At 36.4% G+C, this 23,722-nt stretch overlaps 1 protein-coding gene across 4 annotated transcripts in view; it reads left to right on the top strand.

The window, feature by feature from the left end:
* Positions 1 to 23,722, top strand: part of LOC144978022 (protein Obscurin-like) — a 64,697-nt gene that overhangs the window by 27,067 nt on the left and 13,908 nt on the right. For 3 of the 4 annotated variants that reach the window (XM_078923473.1, XM_078923476.1, XM_078923474.1), the window contains exons 3-13: positions 5,093 to 5,108; positions 6,376 to 6,524; positions 6,792 to 6,947; positions 9,620 to 9,952; positions 12,896 to 12,911; positions 14,410 to 14,626; positions 15,132 to 15,222; positions 16,873 to 17,099; positions 19,236 to 19,327; positions 20,057 to 20,279; positions 22,462 to 22,549. In XM_078923473.1, coding sequence (XP_078779599.1) covers positions 5,093 to 5,108; positions 6,376 to 6,524; positions 6,792 to 6,947; positions 9,620 to 9,952; positions 12,896 to 12,911; positions 14,410 to 14,626; positions 15,132 to 15,222; positions 16,873 to 17,099; positions 19,236 to 19,327; positions 20,057 to 20,279; positions 22,462 to 22,549 — 1,608 coding nt within the window. The remainder of the gene's footprint in view (positions 1 to 5,092; positions 5,109 to 6,375; positions 6,525 to 6,791; positions 6,948 to 9,619; positions 9,953 to 12,895; positions 12,912 to 14,409; positions 14,627 to 15,131; positions 15,223 to 16,872; positions 17,100 to 19,235; positions 19,328 to 20,056; positions 20,280 to 22,461; positions 22,550 to 23,722) is intronic. The other variant, XM_078923475.1, reaches the window with a different exon arrangement.

Below are 23,722 nucleotides of genomic sequence, written 5' to 3' on the forward strand. Positions count from 1 at the left end.
ATGGAAACAAGTTATTTCATTGGTTCAACTATTAAATACACCTCACGATTTGTTTTCTTTTTTGGCAAAAGACTGGCATTATAACTTTAACTATAACTATACGATGGCTACGGTCAGTGACAGGCTATGATGTGACGGAGGCTACCTGTTCAAGTCTTTTTTTAATTTAACCAGAATTGTTAATAATTAGAGGAAAATCTACAACATGCATACAATAGGGCGAGCATTATGTAATTAATCAGTAGATTTTTTGACCGATCAAAACATGGAATTTGCGACACACTTTCGCACATGCTCGGACAAACATCGTTGTTGTTTATAAACAGCAACGTGCATGGAAATCAGCCTCTCTCTGATTATTGATATTATTGTCTTTATACAGCCAAATGAGTGATTAGATATCACACGATTATAAACGTTTAAGTTTACACATAGTTTGCTGCGTTGATTCATTTGATAAATCAACAGAACAGTGGGTATTTTATTTCGACACATACCATCGATAGTAAAGCCTATGTAGATCGCTATGTTTACCTATCACTGCCATTGTTTATATTATTATGACGACTGTCCGAGGGGCGTGGTTATCTAAGTGTCTATTCGATAGACTGAAGCCACAGATTGCATTGACACAACTCCCATGCCATAATAATTCACGATGGATTTTCTACTTTCATTTTGCATACAAAATTCGTTATCTATACAATTTTTGCATCTTCTTGTGATATAAATCTATGCTTGGACAAGATAGTGTGAAACATTTGAAATAGTGTATATTGACTCTTCCTGATTACAGTCCTTTGATGAAACCAGCTGTGGATTATTTTGATTAAATAGGGAAATAAAATCGTGACGTCAAGCCTTATACTTTTCTGGTTCCTAAATCATTGGAAGCGTATACGTCACCAGTCCTTTGGGGAACAACTAATATGAATTATAAGGTATAACTATAGACATAACCTATTTTAGTAGCAGGATGTAAAGACATATTCAAACAATTGGATTAAATACTATGATGTCACGTCGCCCAGCAACGGCGGCCATCGTGGTTCTAAACAAAGAAAATCTGTACTTTTTTTTCTTCAGAACTTTTCATATGTCTTGTGACCAGAATGTGTAAAAGGCAAAACATGATCAGATTTATAATGGGTTTTTTCTCTCCTCTGGATACGCTTTCATGCTCGTCGGAGAAATATTTCATAAGGGCTTCGCCATTGTTCCGATAGTTTAGAGCCAGTTACTAAGTTACCATGCGTCATTACGAGGGAAGTGACGTTACGACTGTTGAAGCTTATTACGAGACATATAAAAGAGCGAAGATTAATGATTTTTATTGACGACCAGCATGTATTTAGATTAGAAAATAAAATGCCACCATTCTGAAACCAGAAGATCATTTACACAAGGAATGTATTCAGGAAGTGCAGTTTTACATTTCTATTGAGATAGGAACCAGTGTTCTAACATTATACTTAAACTTGAAGGTAGCTATGAAACCGTCCTTAGGGCGGAGGAAGACTTTCAAAGCTGGGTTGACGAAATTAATTTAGAGGTGTAGCTATACACTTCTACAACTATTACTACTACTACTACTACTACTACTACTACTACTACTACTACTACTACTACTACTACTACTACTACTACTACTACTACTACTACTACTACTACTAACATTATACTTTTCTTGCCTATTCACACGAGTTTTTCATCCCAGCTCGACATAGCCAAAGGACATTAGCTGTGCCATCCATGGATATTACCTCACTCTATCCAGGTTCCTTCTCTTTCCAGAGGTTGGATTGGATGTTTATATCTTTCCATTATTCACGGATTTATCAAATTATTATGGAAGTGCTTCGAGGCTTTGGACGGATTATAAATTCTCTTTCATACTGAATGGATTTATTGTGTTTCTTGCAGCAGTAATCGTATTCTATTATGGATGGTGTTTCTTCATTTCGTGTTCTACGATAATATACTGTGGATTTATGATATTATTATTATCATCATCATCATCATCATCATCATCATGAATCAACTAATTCGTGGATGATACTTCATCATCGATACGAACGTTGTTATCAAACAACCAGCAACACGATATAACAGTTCTCCCGAAAAACAAGTTTCACACTTCCCAGAAGACTGGAACCAGTATTTCAACACCACAGTTTTATTTTGTCCTTATTTGAGAAGCAATGATTCGCTTTTTGGTCTGGATTGAAGGATCTAAATAGTGTTGAAAGCACCGTAAAACACCTCAAAAGTCTGTAGTTCAAGGGATACAATCAGACATGACTAGTTAGAAATTAGTATTTACACAGTTGCTTCCCTTCCCATGGATTATAACCTATTTTTACCCTTGTAAAAATGATTCTACGCTAATAATTATGTGATGGCAAAGTCAGATCTTGAAATATGCGGATATGGATTGTTTTTTTGTTTTTTTTCAAAGGATGATGGTGATTGAGAGAAAGAGAGAAAGAGAAAGAGAGAGAGAGAGAGAGAGAGAGAGAGAGAGAGAGAGAGAGAGAGAGAGAGAGAGAGAGAGAGAGAGGGGGCGGCGGGAGGGAGCATGGTTAAGAAATAAAGAGGGAACAGGAATTAAAGATCAATGGATAGAATTGTCAAAAGAAGGATTTAAAAAAAAAGGGGGGGGGGTAATGCAGCGATGATATAAATAGTACATAAAAGATAGTATGCGCTTGGCTAAGAAGCTCACAACATTGCCATCCGGAACTATAACAGACCAACACACACAACTATGTGTAACCTTAAACGTTTATAGTCTGGTTAATGCAGTTTAGTGAGAATTACTCAGAAATGCGGATGGCAAAAAGCAATAACAAAGACCGGAATGACGTCAACTTCATTCTATCTAGATATTGAGCACGGTTTTTATGAATTATATACAGTTTACTGTCATACTCTAGAAAAACACATTTTTGAAATTTTGCCCAGCGAACTCGTCCCACCCCGCCCTCAAATATCGAGCACAAAATCATCCCCAATTGTTGAAACACTCTCAAACCTGGGACGTTCGTATAATCCCATGTTTGAGAGTTTTTGATAAGAAGGGGATTGATATTTGAAGGATTGATTTCTGGACTTTACACTTGTTCTGTTGACGACAGTTGACATTGTTTCTTATAGTGATAACTGGGTGGGGTTCCTGACCCCTCCATTGTGGGCAAGGAGGCTCCCTCCTTTGTCTTCTATCCCCCTATATCTGTTTTCCAACTTGCTTTCTGTCTTTGTCTTGGGATTATATCACTTTGTTTTGTCCTGGCCCTGGCCGGATACCCTGGTTGAGAGGGGAAACAGTCAAATGTATAGTTATTGTTTTGGGAGATGATATTTTTTTCCTTGTAAATCATCTCTCTATTATGTATTATTATTATATGTGTTGTTTTGAATTTATAATGTAAGCATTTGAGTGTATTCCTCTTAGTAGGGAATTGTGCTCGTGTCTGGATGAGACTTTTAGGTGATCTCAAACTAAGTACATTGATGGTATGCTCTTCGAATCTACATCTGAGCCTTATTTGTTTCCAGTTCCCCGATGTCTTACTTTTTCTTGGGTGCTTTAATTGTAGTTCTAGAACTTTTTACTATCCCATTTTCTTCCTTTTTACTGGCGCTGATATAACCTAAATGTGTTGCAAGCGCCGCAACACCCTTAAAAACAAACAAACATAGTTTCTTAAAGTGATAAAAAGAAAAAATTTGTTTATGTTTTGTTGAAGACAGAGTACACTTTCGTAAAGTAATAAAAAACAACCTTTGTCTATGTTTTGTTGAAGACAGTTCACATAATTTCTTATAGTGATAAAAAGAAAAATGTTGTTTATGTTTTGTTGAAGACAGTTGACAGTTTCGTAAAGTAATAAAAAACAACTTTGTATAGGTTTTGTTGTAGACAGTTGACATGGTTTCTTAAAAGTAATAAAAAACAAACTTTGTATAGTTTTGTTGAAGACAGTTGACATGGTTTCTTAAAAGTAATAAAAAACAAACTTTGTATAGTTTTGTTGAAGACAGTTGACATAGTTTCTTAAAAGTAATAAAAAACAAACTTTGTATAGGTTTTGTTGAAGACAGTTGACATAGTTTGTTAAATTGATAAAAGAAACAAAAATTCTCTGTTCATGTTTTGTTGAAGACAGTTGACATAGTTTCTTAAAAGTAATAAAAAACAAACTTTGTATAGGTTTTGTTGAAGACAGTTGACATAGTTTGTTAAATTGATAAAAGAAACAAAAATTCTCTGTTCATGTTTTGTTGAAGACAGTTGACATAGTTTGTTAAATTGATAAAAGAAACAAAAATTCTCTGTTCATGTTTTGTTGAAGACAGTTGACATAGTTTCTTAAAAGTAATAAAAAACAAACTTTGTATAGGTTTTGTTGAAGACAGTTGACATAGTTTCTTAAAAGTAATAAAAAACAAACTTTGTATAGTTTTGTTGAAGACAGTTGACATAGTTTCTTAAATTGATAAAAGAAACAAAAATTCTTTGTTCATGTTTTGTTGAATACAGTTGACATGGTTTGTTAAAGCGATGAAAAAAACAAACTTTGGGTAAAATGTTTGCTTTGTTGAAGACAGTGAAAATAGTCTCTTAAACTTCATCAGTATTGAAACTAAAAATAGTGAAAATCCACTTATCTTTAGAAAACGGTTAAAAACTGAGCTTTTCTGTAGGGCGTATATCTTGGACTCTTGGTATGTATTTTATTATAATATATTATGTTATCATCGAATTTGTGTGGTATTTAACATGCGAATTCCTTATTTGTATATCATGCATGATGTGTTGATGTAAAGCGCCAGTGAGCAATTCCAAATTGGAACTAGGCGCTATATAAATTCATTATATCATTATTATATTATTATTAAATATTCAAAAAACAAAATCTCACATTTTTTGGGACTCATACATTAAAATCGCTTTTTGACACCTCGTAATTCACCTAGTCATTACATTGTTTTGAGAAGATAATTCACATTTTGTGTATAATGATATGAAATGTAACATTCCGCTTACAAGATAAATAATTTAACAGAATATTTTTATCTTTATCCACAGCGGGAGGACAGAAACAGTAAGTTGATATCGTATTTCTTTCTCATCATTATCGCCATTGCCATCATCATCATCATCATTATCCTCCTCCTCCTCCTCCTCCTCATCATCATCATCATCATCATCTTCGTTATCATCATCATCATTATCATCATCATCATCATCATTATCCTCCTACTCCTCCTCCTCCTCCTCCTCATCATCATCATCATCATCATCATCACCATCATCATCATCATCATCATCATCATCATCATCATCATCATCATTATCCTCCTACTCCTCCTCCTCCTCCTCCTCCTCACCATCATCACCATCATCATCATCATCATCATCATCATCATCATCATCATCATCATCATCATCATCATTATCCTCCTCCTCCTCCTCCTCCTCCTCCTCCTCCTCATCATCATCATCATCATCATCATCATCATCATCATCATCATCATCATCATCGCCACCATCATCATTATACCACATTATGAGCAGGACACATTGCGTCGTTTTATTAAAGAACACAGTATGTGCTATTTGGTTAACATTGCATTTACTGTGTTTTTAAAAACAACGGCATGCTAATGCTCTTGTATGTAGATTGGTTGCAGCGCTTTGTGGTCACACGCCTTCTGACCGGGATGTCCAGGGTTTGAGTGTGGCTCATAGTTGAGTCCTTGATAAAGACCGTTTACTCACATTCTCTCACTCACTGCACTCAAGTGTAAAATCTGTACCTAGCTGTTAACATCCATGTCTTTTTCTGAAAAAAAAATATTATATTATCGCCTAACAGGCGTCATGTCTCGTCCTACATGTTGTGTTGCCATGCTGTTGCCCAGGGACTCCTGGTAAAGCAGTCTGAGCACGTTTAGTGAACCTTTCCCTATATAAATGATTAATATTCATTGTTTTTTTATTTTCTTAATCGTTCGGGCCACTACTGTGCGGCTATGTGGTCTAGTGGTATGACACTCGCTTTCAGATTGGAAGGTCCTGGGTTCGAGCCTAGCTCGGCGCTTAGTTGAGTCCTTGGAGAAGGCTCCTTACTCACATTCTCTCACCATACTCATGTGTAAAATGAGTACCTGGTCGTTAACAGCGTTGGCTCTGTCCGAAAAAAAATGTAATATCGCCTAACAGGCGCCATGTCCCGTCTTACGTGTTAAATGTTGCTGTTGGCCACGGACCCCTTGTAAAGCGCTTTGAGCACGTTTAGTGGATATTTTGCGCTATATAAAAAGCTCAATACTAATTACTAATGCCAAATAAATTCTATTTCCGCACAGACAAGATGGCATCGCGCCAAATTTCACCCAGAAACCCGTCACAAGACAGGAAAACAACGGTCAGAAACTTTTGATGGAATGTACCTTGACAGCTGACCCCGCCCCTTCCATCACGTGGTTCAAGGACAACGTTGTCATCCAGCAAGGAGGTTAGAGGCCGATTTCACTAAGAAATAAATAAAATAAATAAATTCCCTTTATTCATCCCCATGGGGAAATTTGTCTTCATCATCATCATCATCATCATCATCAGCATTATTATTATTATTATTATTATTATTATTATTATTATTATTATTATTATTATTATTATTATTATTATTATTATTATTATTATTATTATCATCATCATTATTATTATTACTATTACTATTATCATTATCATTATTATAATAACGTTAACCTGTTTATTTCAGGACGCATCGCAATCCGCTCTGAGAACAAAGACCCCAAGACGTACTTCCTTGTCCTGGAAATCAACGACGTGGCAGCCCAGGATGCAGGCAATTACAAGGTCACGGCCAAGAACGCCATGGGAGAAAGCAACGCTACCATCAGGCTCAATTTTGACAGTAGGTTTTGTGTGTGATTAAAATATAGATAGTTCGAAGATGACGTCACTCAGGTCTTTGTTATTGTTTTTTTGCCATCCGCGTTTATGAGTAATGCTCACTGAACTGTATTAACCTGACTATAAACGTTCATGAATACACACAGTTTTGTGTGTTGGTCTGTTATGCTTTCGAATGGCAATGTTATGAACTTCTAAGCCAAGCGCATTCTATCTATAGGTCCTTCCTACTAACACTCGCATATTTTTGTTGGAAATAGTTTGGTTTTTTTTTGCTAATCAACAGAGATTGAGAGGCGTTCTATAGATAGAATGAAGTTGACGTCACTCGAGTCTTTGTTATTGTTTTGTTTTGTTTTGGGTTTTTTGCCATCCGCGTTAATACGTAATTCTCACTAAACTGTAAGGCGGGCTTTGCGAGCGACCGACCGTCCCTCCGCTCGTCGCCCAGGTATTTGACCACACACATTGCGTTTTCACTACGATTTGATTCAGCCGCGCCTGTCCTTCGATCGTCCCTGGATGAAAACTGAGCGTGTATGGGCCCTCTTATCCATACTATAAACGTTTAAGGTTACACATAGTTTTTGTGTGTTGGTCCGTTATACTTCCGGATGGCAATATATTATGAGCTTTTTAGCCAAGCGCATACTATCTATAGAATTCGTCCACATACCGATGGAAGTACTCCTGAGGTCTTGATTCAGACTTCCAATGAGATTGAACCAGTATTGTGACGTCACACGATTGTTCCCTACTGATTTAAATAGTTTACGCATGTCTAAATAATAATTGGGTAGCTGATCGAGGGATTGCAAAGCTTGTATAGTCTCGCTACAGTGACGCTTTTAAAATTGATTTGACGTCTTCTGTTTTGCTTTATTATTGATTTTGTTTCAATTTCGTTGCATTTTGTGTGCCTGGCAGTTTCTATTTCATTATAGAGACAGTTTAGAATTGTACCAATAATGGAGTTTGTATGTTTTTTTTTAAACAATATCGTATTTTTAAGAATAATTGTGACCCATCGTCTCAAAACGGTATTATGTCGGAACGAATCAGATGCTTATAAGCCGAATTAAATGTTAAACTGGTCAAAAATATAAATTGTTGACATTAGCAACCATAAATATGGTATCCATTCTCCTCAATAAAACATACAAACTCAACACAAGACTGATATATCTGGCTATAAATACAATTTTCAACATCTTTACCAACCAACATCTTAATACCGATTTGTGGCGAAGGGTCACAATTTCCGTTTTGTTGTATCCGACGATGCGGGTCTAATATCCGAAAGTACTAATGGGCTTGATTAAAAAGTATCGTTGTGATGGGCAATATTGTGCGTTTGTTTGGAGAGTATTTCCATTACAAAAATTGAGCCCATATGGGATATCAGACCTGTAAATAGGTACACGTCAGCTGAATCGCTCGCGTCAATGCAAAGTCTGCACTGTGACTCGCCTTGTAAAATCACATTTGGCCATTCTTAGGTTATTTAGATAAGTCATTCTTCGTCTTCCTCTAGCTCTCTTTCCTTCGATCATCCCAGATGTTACCAACTTTTCTATTCCGTCTCTTCTCCACATATGTCCCAGAACCCGTAACTGCCTCTTTCTGATGGTATCGATCAATATTCTTCCCTTTCTCACCTTCTCCAACACCTCCTCGTTCGTACACCTGTCTGTCCATGATAGCCTCAACATTCTTCTATACACCCACATCTCAAATGCCTCTAACCTCTTCGTACATTCTTTGTCAAGCGTCCACGTTTCACAGCCGTATAGAAGGGTACTTATAACATATTATTCTACTACTTTCATTCTGGTCTTCATCTATAGTTTGTTCTGGTCGCATTTTGTACCTAAATTCTTTGAAAAACAAGTTTAAAGATAGGTTATGAATAAGACAAAATAAATGATATTGGCAATGAAATTCTGAACGCATCTTTTAAGTTTAGTTTTTGTACACGTAGACATACCAATAGTTTCCATTGCATGTGAGCTGCTCATTGTCAACATTATGTCGTCTAATAACAAAAAGCATTTTAGTGTTGGCTGCTTTGTTATGTTCTTATGTTATGATTTTTTGTTATTGTCACCCTAATTTTTAATGTCGTCTAGTGGTTGCCGGATTTTGCATTGTTATGTTTTTAGTTTGTTATGTTTAGTAATTTATTATTTTTTACATTTTTAAGCGACTTTAAACAATTCAATATGGCACTGACAGTGTGTATTTCTGTATATGTAGTCGCTTAACTCTGTAAAAACAACTAAATACATAGCATCAATGTTGCTTGTATGAATGTTTTCTTTTATGTTTATAGTGATTCTTTTAGACTCTCGCTTTTGAACACTCGAACGGCAAGACTTTACAGTCGGGCTTGAGGCCCAATCCACCCATTTTTGTAATGTTACCAGCGTGGCTCAGTGGTACGGTCTTTGCTTCGTACCCGAAAGGTACCGAGTTAGATCGCCCGCTACTGCGCTGAGTGGCCTTGAGCAAGTCACCACCTCCCCCGAGCTCAATTTGAGGCGCTGCACTGCGGCTAGCGCCTGGATATTTTCAGTCTTCCCTTGGAATACTCCTTAGAGACAATTTTCCCCGATGGGATGAATAACAGGAATATTTATATTTGAATGCGCTTTCTATTTCAACACCCATCAGCCACCACCATAATGCATATGCAACAAGTTATGCAAGTCCCTCAAGGATCAAGACCCGTCTTCGTCCAGAAACCCGCCATTCGTCAAGCCGGCGGGAAGATCATTATAGAATGCAAGATGACCTCTGACCCGACCCCAGCCGTTTCGTGGCTGCTCAACAACCAGCCCATCGCCCAGGGGGGTCGTTGTGTCACCGGAATGAGGTCAGAGGGTAACGTCCACATCATAGCTTTAGAAATATCTCAGGTCACGCTCCAAGACGGGGGTGAATACAAAGCCCTTGCTAAAAACGCTTTGGGAGAAGCTACTGCCACCATTACTCTCAATTTTGGAGGTGAGAGATGATGGATTGTGTGAACAAAAACAATCCACCAACAAATTTTGAACTAGATCTGATGTTTTTCAACCTTCAACGACAACACTGCCAACCCTGTTTAATATTATTGACTTTCACCTACAATAAATAAACCCAGCTCTGATGAAGAAAGAATTTAATTCCCCCTAACGATGTTTTAAATTATATTATATTGACCCAACTACCTTTATTTATATCCACATCCATCCAGCCATCCCCTGTGTTACTTGGTTTAATTATTGATATTCACTTTACCCCTATGAAAATAAAAATAAGGAGTTGATTGCCGGAAATGCAATCCACATTTCTGCATCTTTATTCTAGATACATTTACAAAATACAGTGTAGGTAGTCCTACATACATTTCTGTGTAATCTAATGGATGACGTTGTATAATCCTATCATATTATTAATGATCATTATTGGTGACAGGGCTTTAATCACTCAATCCTAGAGATTTTTGCTACTTTTCAAAATTGGAAGAAAAAAAATGTATTAAAAATGAGCATGTATATAAATAGTTTTATTCAACTACCATTAACATGAAAAAATGAAAAACATTAGCTTTAATACAACGCCTATAATTTGTCTCAGAAAAACATAATAAATAGGCATGGGGTAAAAGTAATCCGGGTAAACTACGGATATAGTCGGTGTTAGGGTTGAGTGAGTTAAAATGGACCGAGTGTTCCTTAAATGCCCTTAACACATAAGTAACAACACATTGTACACAACGCATTGTACACTACACATTGCATAATCTTTGATAACAGAGAAAGAAACGGGAGAACCATAATAATGAAGCAGGGAAGACAAGAAAAAAGAAATAAAAGAAAAACAAATCCCAATCCATTCCATTTATTGAAATATTATTATGAACGCTCAATCATATATCTATGTACATTGTTTGGAATTCATTTCTTACACTTTAGGCTAAAATGAATCTAAAAATCACTCAATTCATTTTGAAACATTTATATTGGTTCATTTCAATTCCTAATTCTCATTCTTGTTTTTTCTAACCCGTTGGTTAGTCCCTTCGGGATTGTTTTATTAGTTTTGTAGATAACAGTGTCTTTTCAGACAGACGGGTCTAAGGACTTGTTTTTCTGAAATGTATTTTCCAAAGATCAGAAAGAGCATTGGGCCAATAACTGATCCCCACGGAACACCCTTAACATATTATTTCCTGCTCCAAAATCTAACAACCTGTGACAACCTATTTAATTCTAATAGTATTGGAGACTCACTTGATTCTATGCCAGCCAAAGATTACTTTCAACGTAACTCATTTAAGAGTACATGTTTTCACAATTTGGCTCTTCAAACCGTAGTTTAAAATGTTTACAATCTTTTATATGTTGAAATCATATAGTCAAATCACATGAATAAGTTACACAAATGCCAGTTATATACAATTGATAACGATCAACATCTTCATAATTGTAAATACATCACTGGAAAGCATGCTGTCAATTAGCCAGATGGTTTGTTTGTTTTGTTTTGGTTTGGTTTTTTTTTTATTGGAGGAGGGGTTGTTTTGTTAACCGCATGCCCCCCCCCCTCCCCCTCCCACCATCCCCTTGTGTGGCAATTTATATTTTTCATCGCATTCCTGAGTTTAACTTCTTTTATTTTAACCAAAATGCCGGACTCCTTAAAATCACGTATTTAAAACGTTTGCCAAAAACTTTGTTCTTCAAATATCAATCCATTTTAAATGACCCTTAACCTGGCAAAAACTCTCAAACCTAAGATCTCGAGAGGTCCCAGGTTTGAGAGTTCTTTGCCCAGATAAAGGTCATTTAAATCGATTGATATTTGAAGGACGACTTTTCTGGCCAAAGTTTTAAAATACGTGTCTTTTTGGAGTACGACAGTTAAGGTCGCTCTAAAATTGGATATATTTAAATTGCATAATATTATCATAACATCCTCTTTCTGATTTATTTTTATTTTAAGTAATTTTTCAGTCCATAGCCCACCTCAGCATACTCACAATACCAGATATAACCAGATTTAAAAAGTTGGTCAACTATATATTTTTTTTTTTTTTTGAGTACAAAAATATTGCTTGTTAACCAAACATAACTCAAATTTCATTATTTTAAATGCTTAAATATTTTTGTTACTTGGCCTTACAAATAAATAAACTTGAGATGAGCCGTTATGTTTGATATAGGGCAATCAAATTTGAACTTAAAATATCCTTTTCATGCTCCGTTGTATTTTAATGGCTATACATCGATGGTCGGAGGACCATCAAACCTCTGAAGTCCCGATTTTCACGATCGGAGGATCAAAACTCTGAAGTGCGGCTATGTGGTCTAGTGGTATGACACTCGCTTTCGGATCGGAAGGTCCTGGGTTCGAGCCTCGCGCTCGGCGCATAGTTGAGTCCTTGGAAAAGGCTCTTTACTCACATTCTCTCAGGTGTAAAATGAGTACCTGGCCGTTAACAGGGTTGTCTTTGTCCGAAAAATTGTAATATTGCCTCACAGGCGTTTTGTCCCGTCCTACATGTTAAATGTTGCTGTTAACCAGGGACCCCTTGTAAACCGCTTTGAGCACGTTTAGTGGATATTGCGCTATATTAAAGATCTATTTTTTATTTTTTTATTATTTTAAAGTCTACATACAAGCTTTGCGTACCATGTTTTTTTTGTTTTTTGTTTTTTGTTTTGTTTTTTTTTAATTGGGCGAATGCGCCCAAAATTAAATAAGACAGTGCGTAAAGCTCGTTTGTAGACTTCAGAGTTTTGATCCGCCGATATTGAAAATCGGGACTTCAGAGGTTTGATCCTCGGACCATGGATATTACGTATACTAGTTTTAATGTGTATACAACATGAACATACATTAATTATTTTTCTCTCAACTTTTTTCTCTTCCTTCAATGTTATGTGTCTCCTTGGAATTCAGGCAGTAAAAAACCACAGTAAGTATTTCATTGCTGTATCAGGTTGGACATGTCAAACGAATGTAAATAGATATAGATGATTAGATGTTTATATTAAGAATATTATTGGCTATGACACTTATAATTTGTTTACTAGATATAAGATTGTGTATAAAATTGGACATGTAAATAATCATTGGTAATCAGATATAATATATATATATATATATATATATATATATATATATATATATATATATATATATATATATATATATTGATTGTGACACGTATTATTGTGTATTAGATGTGTAATATTCAATATATTAACAATAATGATATTTATATCGGTACCTTTGATAAATTGTATCTCTGTATAAAAGTTTCACAGAGCATTTAAATGTGTTTAAAACCTACCAGTTCTTAACACTCTCCTTACCAACTACAGGAAAATCGTCACATTCGTTACGATACAACCAACATTTTTTTAATTCAAATTTCTTTTGTACATCATGAAATTTAAAGAAAATAAACAGTGTGTTGTAGAGTATGTTTTGCTAAAGAAATTATTTATCACAAGAACTTATACTGCTATTGTGTTTGAGTGATAACAAACCTATTTTTGTGTTAGTTGGGTGTGAGGTTTTGGGGCGAAATGGCTGGGAAGGAGAGAGTTAAACATTACGATAATATTATTGATTGCATTCCATTTGCACAGAGGTTTGTTACGTTACAGAAACAAGCACCTAATCAGTAAACTGGCATACTCTGGAAAATTTCGTATTCAAACATTTGGCCAGAACACTCGTCCCCCAAATGTCGATCGATTTAGGGGGCTGCATGGCTCAGCGGTACGGTCTTTGCTTCGTACCCGAAAGGTATCGAGTTCAATCACCTGCCGCTGCTGCCCTTTGTGATCTTGAGCAAGTCACCTCGCCCTAGCTCGATTTGCGGCGCTGCACTGCGGCTGACGCCTGGTTATTCCAGTCTTCTTTTTGAATAGACCCTAGAGACAAATTTCCCCTATGGGATGAAAAAAGGAAATTTTATTTTTATTAATATTTTTTTAAAATGAAACTGATCTTGGTAAAAACTCTCAAACCTGTCTTTGGTTTGAGCTTTTATCCATCATCATTGTTTTCTTTTCTTTTTCTATTTACTTTCACATTAATCGGCTGTTCAAGACATGGAATTTTCACCCTATTGTGTGGCTGTGTGGTCTTGTGGATCTGAAGGATCTGAAGGTCCTGGGTTCGAGTATCGAACAGCGAATAGTTGAGTCCTAGAAGAAGAAGGCTCTTTACTTACATTCTCTCACCGTACTCAGGTGTAAAATGAGTACCTGGTCATTGACAGCATTGTCTCTGTCCGAAAAAATGTAATATCGCCTAACATGCGTCCTACATGTTACGTGTTGCTGTTGGCCAGGGATCCATTGTAAATCGCTTTGAGCACGTTAAGTGGATAATATTGCGCTATATAAAAGCTCAATTTTTTAAAAATAATACTAATTTTCAATTGTAATGTGAATTTTCAGAGGCGCCGAGGGCAAAGCCCCCCATTTTACCCAGAAGCCAACCATTCGTCAACAACAGAATCTTCTGCTGATGACCTGCCTGGTGGAGGCGAAGCCCGCCCCAACCATCAGATGGTTCCGGGATACCACAGAGATCAAGCAGGGAGGCCGATATACCACGACACTCCAGAAGGATCCAAAGGGAGGGGAACTGTACACTGTTGTCCTACAGATCAAGGTGAGGCATTCTACTTCTACAGTTCTTTATATATATATATATGAGTGTTGGTGGGTACTTGTAGGTATGAGAATGCTCGATAACGTTGGTTAGAGCTAATATTATAAAATATAAATGGAGTCACTCACTTATTTATGGCCGAAACACATGTTTCTGTGAATTCCACGTCATCAGTCGGCAGACCCTCATGCTGGTATCATCATTATTATCATCATCATCATCATTATCATCACCATCATCATCATCATCATCATATCATCATCATCATCATCATCATCGTCATCATCATCATCATCATCGTCATCATCACCACCACCATCATCATTATCACCATCATCATCACCACCACCACCACCACCACCTCCATCATCATCATCACCATCACCACCACCATCATCATCATCATCATCATCATCATCATCATCATCATCATCATCATCATCACCATCATCACCATCATCATCATCATCGTACTCACCTTCACCAACACCTTTATCACCCCCAGGACCCAGCTACAGAAGATGCCGGGACCTACAAATGTACAGCCGCCAACGATTTGGGTGAATCCAATGCTAACATCACCCTCAATTTCCAGGGTAAGAACAATCTCTATAGATAGTATACTCTTGGCTAAGAAGCTCATAACATTGCCATCTGGAAGTATAACGGACCAACACACAAAACTGTGTGTATCCATGAACGTTTAAAGTCTGATTGATACAGTTTAGTTAGAATCGCTCAAAAACGCCGATGGCAAAATACAATAACAAAGGCTTGAGTGACGTCATCTTCGTTCTATCTATACAGGGTTGACTCTCTCATTCACACTTCACCCGTTATAGATAGAACAAAGATGACGTCACTGGGTCTTTGTTATTGTTTTTTGCCATCCGCGTTCATGAGTAATTCTCACTAAACTGTATTATAGATAGTTCGAAGATGACGTCACTTATGTTTTTGTTATTATTTTTTTGCCATCCGCGTTTATGAGTAATGCTCACTGAACTGTATTAACGAACCTGACTATAAACGTTCATGGATACACACAGTTTTGTGTGTTGGTCCTTCATACTTCCGGATGGCAATGTTATGAGCCTCTTAGCCAAGCGCATACTATCTATAGAAGCTTAGCATTTACTGTGACTTGTGCTAAATGTAATAATAATAATAATAATAATAATAATAATAATAATAATAATAATAATAATAATAATAATAATAATAATAACAATAATAATAATAATAATAATCATCATCATAATAATAGTAATAATGATAATAATAATAATAATAATAATAATAATAATAATAATAATAATAATGATAATAATAATAATAATAATAATAATAATAATAATAATAATAATAATAATAATAATAATAATAATAGTGCTGAAAACTTATATAGCGCTATAACTCCGAGACACCAGACTCTAAGCGCTTAAGTTACAAATTACTTTGGCTTAAACATACTCATTCACACGCATGAGCACACACACACTCACACAAGCACACACACACACACACAGACACACACAACACACAACACCAACCAGACAGACCTATCTTGCTTCTTATACCATCTACTAAAGACGAAACAGATATGTTTTAAGCGAAAGTTTAAAAATGGACAAGGATTGGTGTGAAGGGATTGCAAAATAAATTAACAACAACAACAACAACAACAACAACAACAACAACAAACTCATTGAAATGTTAAACAAATTGAATATGAAGCCGTTCTAAACGGTGGACTGTCAAAACTAATGTAAAAAAAACAATACATAACAACCTGAAAAGGGAAAGAAGACACACACAAAACGGAATGTTTCGGGTTAAAAAATTTTCTTCAGCCAATAACAAACCAAAAAAAAAAAACTGTTCAAATGTGAATATTAATTATTATAATTATTATTATTATTACTATTATTATTATTATTATTATTATTATTATTATTATTATTATTATTATTATTATTATTATTATTATTATTATTATTATTATTATTATTACCATTATCATTATTATCATCATCATCATCATCATCATTATTATTATTATTATTATTATTATTATTATTATTATTATTATTATTATTATTATTATTATTATTATCATTATTATTATCATTATCATTATCATTACTATTATTATTATCATTATCATTATCATCATCATCACCATTATTATTAGTATCATCATCATCGCCATTATCATTCTCATCATCACCATCATCATCATGTAGGAGGAGACAAGCCGAAGACGCCTGGCATCGCCCCAACCTTCAAGGAAAAGCCCAAGGTCAGCCAGGACGCCAAGGCCAAGAGCATCGTCATCGAGTGTAAATGTACAGCCAGCCCCAAGCCCACCATCACGTGGTTCAAGGGGAACTCCCAGCTCGCGTCCAGTCCTAGGGTTGTCCCCACCGTCACGGAGAATGGCAACGACTACAGCCTGAAATTGGAGATATTGGCAAGTGTTGCTGTGTTTTCTTTGTTTTGCCTTTTTCGTATTGGAAATGCACGTGACCGACGTGTAATTATTTGCAGGTCTGATAACCCAATTCCTTATGGGCTCATGTGGGAATCTCTAAAATTATAAAATTGAGCTTTATATAGCGCAATATTCACTAAATGTGCTCAAAGCGCTTTACAAGGGGTCCCTGGTCAACAGCAACATTTAACATGTAGGAGCGGACATGTCGCCTTTTAGGCGATATTACAATTGTTCGGACAAAGACAACGCTGATAACTGCCAGGTACTCATTTTACACCTGAGTACGGTGAGAGAATGTGAGTAAAGAGCTTTTTCCAAGGACTCAACTATGCGCCGAATCTCAAAAGATGAGGTAAGATAACAACAATGTTAAACTAGGCCAATTGGTGGGTTCGGTTGTCAGACCTGTACATATGAACACGTCGCACGTAACCCATATTATAGTCAATCTGGCATTAGCGGTTCTTTAGAGCCATTAGTTAGGCCCGTAGAGCCGGAGTTTACCCCGGTTTCTATAGCGTGAAATAACGTGCTACTCTTTGGACAGGACCCTAGTTTATCGCAAAGTACTTTCCGCTAGATCTTACAGACCCAGCTACCCAATCACTGATGGGAAGAAGAAGAAGAAGAAGAAGAAGAAGAAGAAGAAGAAGAAGAAGAAGAAGAAGAAGAAGAAGAAGAAGAGAAGGAAGAAAAGAAGAAGAAGAAGAGAAGAAGAAGAAGAAGAAGAAAGAAAGAAGAGAAGAAGAAGAAGAAGAAAGAAGAGAAGAAGAAGAAGAAGAAGAAGAAGAAGAAGAAGAAGAAGAGAAGAAGAAGAAGAAGAAGAAGAAGAAGAAAGAAGAAGAAGAGAAGAAGAAGAAGAAGAAGAAGAAGAAGAAGAAGAAGAAGAAGAAGAAAAGAAGAAGAAGAAAAGAAGAAGAAGAAGAAGAAGAAGAAGAAGAAGAAGAAGAGAAGAAGAAAGAAGAAGAAGAAGAAGAAGAAGAAGAAGAAGAAGAAGAAGAAGAAGAAGAAGAAGAAGAAGAGAAGAAGAGAAGAAGAAGAAGAAGAGAGAGAAGAAGAAGAAGAAGAAGAGAAGAAGAAGAAGAAGAAGAAGAAGAGAGAAGAAGAAGAAGAAGAAGAAGAAGAAGAAGAAGAGAAGAAGAAGAAGAAGAAGAAGAAGAAAGAAGAAAGAAGAGAGAGAGGAGAAGAAGAAGAAGAAGAAGAAGAAGAAGAAGAAGAAGAAGAAGAAGAAGAAGAAGAAGAAGAAGAAGAAGAAGAAGAAGAAGAAGAAGAAGAAGAAGAAGAAGAAGAAGAAGAAGAAGAAGAAGAGAGAGGAGGAGAAGAAGAAGAAGAAGAAGAAGAAGAAGAAGAAGAAGAAGAAGAAGAAGAAGAAGAAGAAGAAGAAGAAAAGAAGAAGAAGAAGAAGAAGAAGAAGAAGAAGAAGAAGAAGAAGAAGAAGAAGAAGAAGAAGAAGAGGAGGAGGAGGAGGAAGAAGAAGAAGAAGAAGAAGAAGAAGAAGAAGAAGAAGAAGAAGAAGAAGAAGAAGAAGAAGAAGAAGAAGAAGAAGAAGAAGAAGAAGAAGAAGAAGAAGAGAGAGGAGGAGGAAGAAGAAGAAGAAGAAGAAGAAGAAGAAGAAGAAGAAGAAGAAGAAGAAGAAGAAGAAGAAGAAGAAGAAGAAGAAGAAGAAGAAGAAGAAGAGGAGGAGGAGGAGGAAGAAGAAGAAGAAGAAGAAGAAGAAGAGGAAGAAGAGGAGGAGGAGGAGGAAGAGTAGGAAAAAAAAACTTTAAAAACTTGAGCTTTTATAAAGAGCAATTTCCACTACACGTGCTCAAGGCACTTTACAATGGGTCCCAAGCCAACACCAACACTTAACATGTAGAACGTGACATGACTCCTGTTAAGCGATATTACAAAAAAAAAAAATTCGGACACAGACAACGCTGTTAACGACCAGGTACTCATTTTGCACCTGAGTACAATGATAGAATGTGAGTTAAAAGTCTTTTCCAAGTGAAGCTCGAACCCAGGACCTTCCGATCCGAAAGCGAGTGTCATACCAAAAGTCCACAGAGCCGCAAAATCAAGAAGACGGATTTTTTAACAGTATTTTATTTTGTATTTGAAAATTTTCAGAATTTCACAGTCGACGACGGAGGTCAGTATCGTGTAAACGCTAAGAACGACGCTGGTGAAGGGAATGCCAATATCACAATCAACTTGGAAGGGTAAGGAAGAGAAAACCAGCATTTTGTACTTGACAAAGGGCATGATTTATATTCAGGTTTTCGTCCAACTAGGTCATCAATCACATGATTTGTTGCTCTCCAACGATTGGATATTTATTCACAAATGAAAATGTAAACACGCTGCTTTGTTTATGAAAGTTGTAAACATACCCATGTGTCAAGCTGAATAAAATAACCAATCATGATGTTCGACATTTAAAAAGCTGGAAACACTTTTCACTAAATGGGTCACTTTGAGCACATTTTGCAATGTGACCAATGACCTCGAGCACATGGAAATGTAATATAGACCATGCCCATTACACCGTAATTAAACCTTTGTATGCTTTCAAGTTAGATAGAAGGATAGATAGATAGATAGATAGATAGATAGATATATAGATAGATTGATAGATAGATTGATTGATAGATAGATAGATAGATAGATAGATAGATAGATAGATAGATAGATAGATAGATAGATAGATAGATAGATAGATAGATAGATAGATAGATAGATAGATAGGTAGATAGATAGATAGATTGTCAGATGAATAGTTGGATATATATATATATATATATTATATATATATATATATATATATGTATATATAAAGATAGATCGATCTACACATATATAAGAGTTATTCGACCGATATATGACAAAAAACAATAACAAAGACCTGAGTGACGTCAACTTCGAACTATCTATATTATCATTTTAAACAGCCCTAAAGAACCTCCTGCCAAGCCGCCAACCCTGGTCGGCAAGCCCGCCATCCGATTGGACGAGGCAGCCAAGATGATCATCATAGAACAGAGTATCCAATCTCCAGTGGCGCCTACAGTCCAGTGGTACTTCGGCAACCAGCCCCTCAAGCCTGACGGTCGCTTTAAAATCGACATGCAACAAGATAAGGATAAATACACCCCTTACCTCCACATCTCCAATGTAAGTATTGATGCTGTATAGTGGGCAGGGAGGTACATACTGTGTCTTCTATCCCCCTATGTCTGTTTTCCAACATGCTTTCTATCTTTGTCTTGGAATGAGATTACTTGGTTTTGCCCTGGCCCTGGCCGGTATCCCCGCTGGGAGGGAAATAGTCAAATATATAGTTAGTTTTGGGAGGTGATATTTTTTCTTTGTAAATCATCTCTCTGGTATGCACTGTGTTATGTTTTGTTTATGTATTATATGAATTGTAAACATTTGAGTGTGTTCCTCTTAGTGGGGACCTGTGCTTGTGTCTGGATGAGACTTTTAGGTGATCTCAAACTAAGTACACTGATAGCGTGCTCTTGGAATCTACAACTGTTGCCTATTTGAATCAATTCTCCTTTGTCTGCCTTATTCTTGGATGCTTTAATTGTAATTCTAAAAATTTTTACTATCCCATTTTCTTCCCTTTTACTGGCGCTGATATGACCTTAAGTGTTGCAAGCGCCGTAAAACCCTTAAATACAAAAACAAAAACAAGAGACAAAACTATGTAGTAGTAGTAGTAGTAGTAGTAAGCTTCGCAGTCTGAATGACGCTTGTTGAGAATTGTGTGATTGAGTCATGGTCGATAAGTATAGCTGCTCCCTCCATCCATGTTGTTTATTGTTTCCATTGGTCACGGTCCTGGGCTAGAGTTTTGAGGCTGTCAAGATCTTGTTGTGACTTTAGTACGAAGGGCACTGAAGTATTTCTTAGTTCTTCAAGGGATTAATTCGGGCCCAAATTTATGTGTAAACATAAATGTTTATAGTCTGATTAGTACAATATGGCGAAAACTACTTATAAAAATGACTGGCTAAAAACAATAACAAAGAGCTGAGTGACGTCAATTTCGTTCTATCTATAGAAGTATTTTTTCGCATTAAAAAAAAACATGAGCATTTATATAGAGCAATATTCATTTAATGTGGTCAAAGCGATTTACTAGGAGTCCCAAGATAACAGCAACACTTGAACATGTAGGACGAAGCATATTTTTTCCTGCAGAGACAACGCTGTTAATCGACAGGTACTCATTGTTCACCTGAGTACGGTGAAAGAATGTGAGTAAAGAGTCTTTTCCAAGGAATCAACTATGCGTCGAGCGAGGCTGGAACCCAACACCATCCGATCATACCACACGACCACATAGCCCTACAAAGAGAACACCTTTTTGAAACAAACCTCTGCAGAAGACTTTCTACCCCTTGTTTATTTATTCATATTTTCTATAGTTGAAACATGACCGCATAGGTCACCGATACGGTCTTTGCTTCGTACCCAAAAGGTACTGAGTTCGATCACCCGCCACTGCCCTGTGTGACCTTGAGAAAGTCACCTCGCCCTAGCTGTACTGCTGCTAACGCCTGGGTTATTCCAGTCTTCCCTTGGAATAGACCCCAGAGACAAATTTCCATAATGGGATGAATAAAGGGAATTTTATTTTATTTATTCTAACCCTGTCCATACCACCTACAGCAAAATTGTCACATTTGTTAAGCCATAATATACATTTTTCTTATTCAGATTTATTTTGTACATCACAAACTTTGAAGAATTATTTTAGTTTAATTAATAAGAACACAAAGTTGCTTTGTAGAGAGATGAAGTGAGTAGGAAAGTGCCAGAAGACAATAGAGAATTTAAAAATGTCGCGGCGGTGATGGGGGTTTGAACCCGCGACCTTACTGGTACGACAACTCCCCCTGGCCGATGAGAGCGTGACTCTACCTTATGAGCTATCCACGATCCCCAGGAGAGATTGTAGAGATATTGTTTTTAAAAAATCAAATTTTCTGCGAAAATACTGAAAATGATCGTAAGGAAAGAGTTAAATAGTCATAGATCTATAGGGAATGCGATTAGCGGAAGAGTAGCGTCCCTTGATTGGATGTCACCTTACAGAGAGAACGTCAAAATGGTTTTTTTGGCATGCGTCTCTCTCGTCCTGGCTTTCTGTGAAGTGTCTCATGCCGCACAACCAACATGACGTTCTCTCTCTAATAACTTTTCCGTTCGCGACTTCCAATCAAGGGACGCTACTCTTCCGCTAATCTCATTCTCTATAATATTGAACAGATTTCTAATCAGTCTTCTAGCGTTCTTTACCAACGATGTTCAATTCTAAACCGTAAATTATTTATTTTCACAGTTTACAGACAAAGATTCAGGGAGTTACAAACTTATCATCAAAACACCGGGAGGTGAAGTGACTTCTATTGCCACATTAAACGTAGAAGGTAAGACAAACTAAATGAATAGGTTATTTTTTTCCACTCAAAATTGATAATTTATATTGTAAAGTGCACAGAGCTTTGTTTTACACGAGGATGAGCCCTGTATAAATGTGTATTATTATTATTATTATTATTATTATTATTATTATTATTATTATTATTATTATTATTATTATTATTATTATTATTATTATTGGGGAAGGGAAGGGGAGGGAAGAGAGTAAGGGAGAGTGAGAGAAAGATTGAGAGAGAGAGTGTGTGAGATTGTGAGAGAGTGGGATTGAGAGAGAGAGAGAGAGGGAGGGAGATTGAGAGAGTATGTGGGAGATTGTGTTTGTGTGTGTGTGTGTGTGTGTGAGAGAGAGAGAGAGAGATTGAGAGAGTGAGGAGATTGTGAGAGAATGAGACAAAGATTGATAGAGTGTATGTGAGAGATTAAGAGAGAGAGAGAGAGAGAGAGAGAGAGAGAGAGAGATTGAAAGAGTGAGGAGATTGAGAGAGACTGAGCAGAGAAAGATTGATAGAGTGTGTGTGTGTGTGTGTGTGTGTGTGTGTGTGTGAGAGAGAGAGAGAGAGATGTAAAGAGAGAGCGAGAGAAAGTGTTACAAACATTAGGAGTTGACATATGATTATTAATATGTGATTATTTGATATCAGGAGTTAAACCGCCCTTGCAATTCAAAAGCCTAAACAGATTTGTATGACAATGTGGTTTTTAATTAAAGAATAGGAAACTAGCTTCCTAAAACCTCACATTTTGAATAATTGACTTTTAGATTCATTTTTCTTATATCAGATACAGGCCACATTTCAGATATTATACTTTAGGAATAAAGTTTTTCCCTCTTTAAAAAAAATTTAATCTGTTAAAGAAAAGAAATAACTATATTTAAATATCAAATTGAAACATTAGGGAGCAGACACTGGTGAAATACAAAGATCTAAATATGTGTATATTATGAAAGAAAAAGTGAGTGGAGCAGGCACTTCTGTTGATAACAACAAGAGATGAAGTGAGTAGGAAAGTACCAGAAGACAATAGAGAATAAAAATTTCGCGGCGGTGATGGGGGTTTGAACCCGCGACCTTACTGGTATGAAACTCCGCCTGGCCGGGAAGAGCGTGACTCTACCGTATGAGCTATCCACTACTCATCACTTGTATATTATGAAAGAG

This window comes from Berghia stephanieae, chromosome 8 (genome assembly GCF_034508935.2).
Source record: "Berghia stephanieae isolate SIO BIC M18660-M18661 chromosome 8, UCSD_Bste_1.3, whole genome shotgun sequence".
NCBI classification, from domain to species: domain Eukaryota; kingdom Metazoa; phylum Mollusca; class Gastropoda; order Nudibranchia; family Aeolidiidae; genus Berghia; species Berghia stephanieae.